This window comes from Otolemur garnettii, unplaced genomic scaffold (assembly GCF_000181295.1).
Source record: "Otolemur garnettii isolate 467f Iridium unplaced genomic scaffold, OtoGar3 scaffold00045, whole genome shotgun sequence".
In the NCBI taxonomy this organism is placed as follows: Eukaryota; Metazoa; Chordata; class Mammalia; order Primates; family Galagidae; genus Otolemur; species Otolemur garnettii.
Window position 1 is genome coordinate 7,081,014 of NW_003852440.1, and position 1,212 is coordinate 7,082,225.

The window sequence follows — 1,212 nt, forward strand, 5'->3', positions numbered from 1 at the left end:
GATGTGACTTACTGAGCTAGGGAGGGGGAGGGGAACAAGACGACAAAATCTGATTAATGTATGGCCATCTCTAGGATGACCACCACACATTCCTGCGCTAGAAAGGCGGACTGAACCTTTCTGTTCTATTGTTTATCAAAGCGCTGTGGCCTGGGGGATAGTGCCCTATTTTAACAGATGAGCGTGTCAGGAGCGAAGGAGACGTTATGACAGAGGTGCTCGGGTAATCGATATTCGGAAGCAATGAATATTTTGAGTTCAAAAGATGTCAAACGTCAAAGATGATGAGAAATGACGCCATACCTAATTGCCTTGCTGCCACCCTTAAATTACACGGCTATTGAAGCGAGACTGAGTCAGCATTTGACCCCAGAAATGGGCCGAGGAGGCCAGCTCCTAATTAGGGCAATATTCCCAGAAGCCCAACAGCCCTTGTACTTAAAGGAGCATGCGGCGCGACTGGCCTTGCCCCACAGAAAGCAGCAGCCGCCGCGGGAGTGGTGACCTTGCCTACCTGGACCCGCTGCCCACCTGGAGCGTTTCCGCAGCGCCGAGTTCAGAACCACCGGGGCGGACAGCTCCCCAGCGCCAGGCGCTTACTGCGGAGGACAGAGCTGGGTGGGTCCGTGCTGGTGCACAGAATCCGGCGCCAGCAAGGGCCCGCGGAGCACCGCGCTTCCCCCGTTTCCTCCCTCCCGTCCTGGAGAGGCAGCGCGGGGCCTGCTGGTGGAGGTCCTGGGCGACGCGTCCCGGCAGGAGGGGACTGGCCCGAGCCGCCTGCGGCGCTTCGCCTTCAGACCAGCTCCAGACGCTCGCCCCGCCTCTCCCCGCAGGGAGGATGGGGACGTCCCCGGCTCAGGCCCCGCCCCGCTCTCCCGGCTGCCGCCCGGGCCGGTCTCCCGATTGGCCGACGGGCTGGAGGTGCGAGAAGGCGGAGCTCGCGCCTGGGCAGGTCGGCGGCCGAGCGCTGGGTGCTGCGGCCGCGGGTGTTGCGGCCCAGGGCGCGGGGACGCGGCGGACCAGGCATTGGGGCGCGCCGAGGAGACGCGGCGGCGGCCCCTGTTTCTCGGCCGCAGCTTCCACCTCCGCCTGCGCGGCTGGCCTCCCTCCGTGGCCCACAGTCTGCGGTGCTCGAGCCCCGAAGGCGCCTCTCCGGGCGCTGGGCCCGAGGCGGCCAAGACGGCGGGCCGGCCGGGCGCGGGGCGGCGGGCG

The 1,212-nt window shown here is 65.5% G+C and overlaps 1 protein-coding gene across 1 annotated transcript in view; it reads left to right on the forward strand.

Moving 5' to 3' along the window:
* Window positions 1-448: 448 nt before the first annotated feature.
* PGBD5 (piggyBac transposable element derived 5) overlaps window positions 449-1,212 on the forward strand; it is a 91,068-nt gene continuing 90,304 nt past the window's right edge. The window contains exons 1-2 of the mRNA XM_012805877.1: window positions 449-538; window positions 834-938. Coding sequence (XP_012661331.1) covers window positions 449-538; window positions 834-938 — 195 coding nt within the window. The remainder of the gene's footprint in view (window positions 539-833; window positions 939-1,212) is intronic.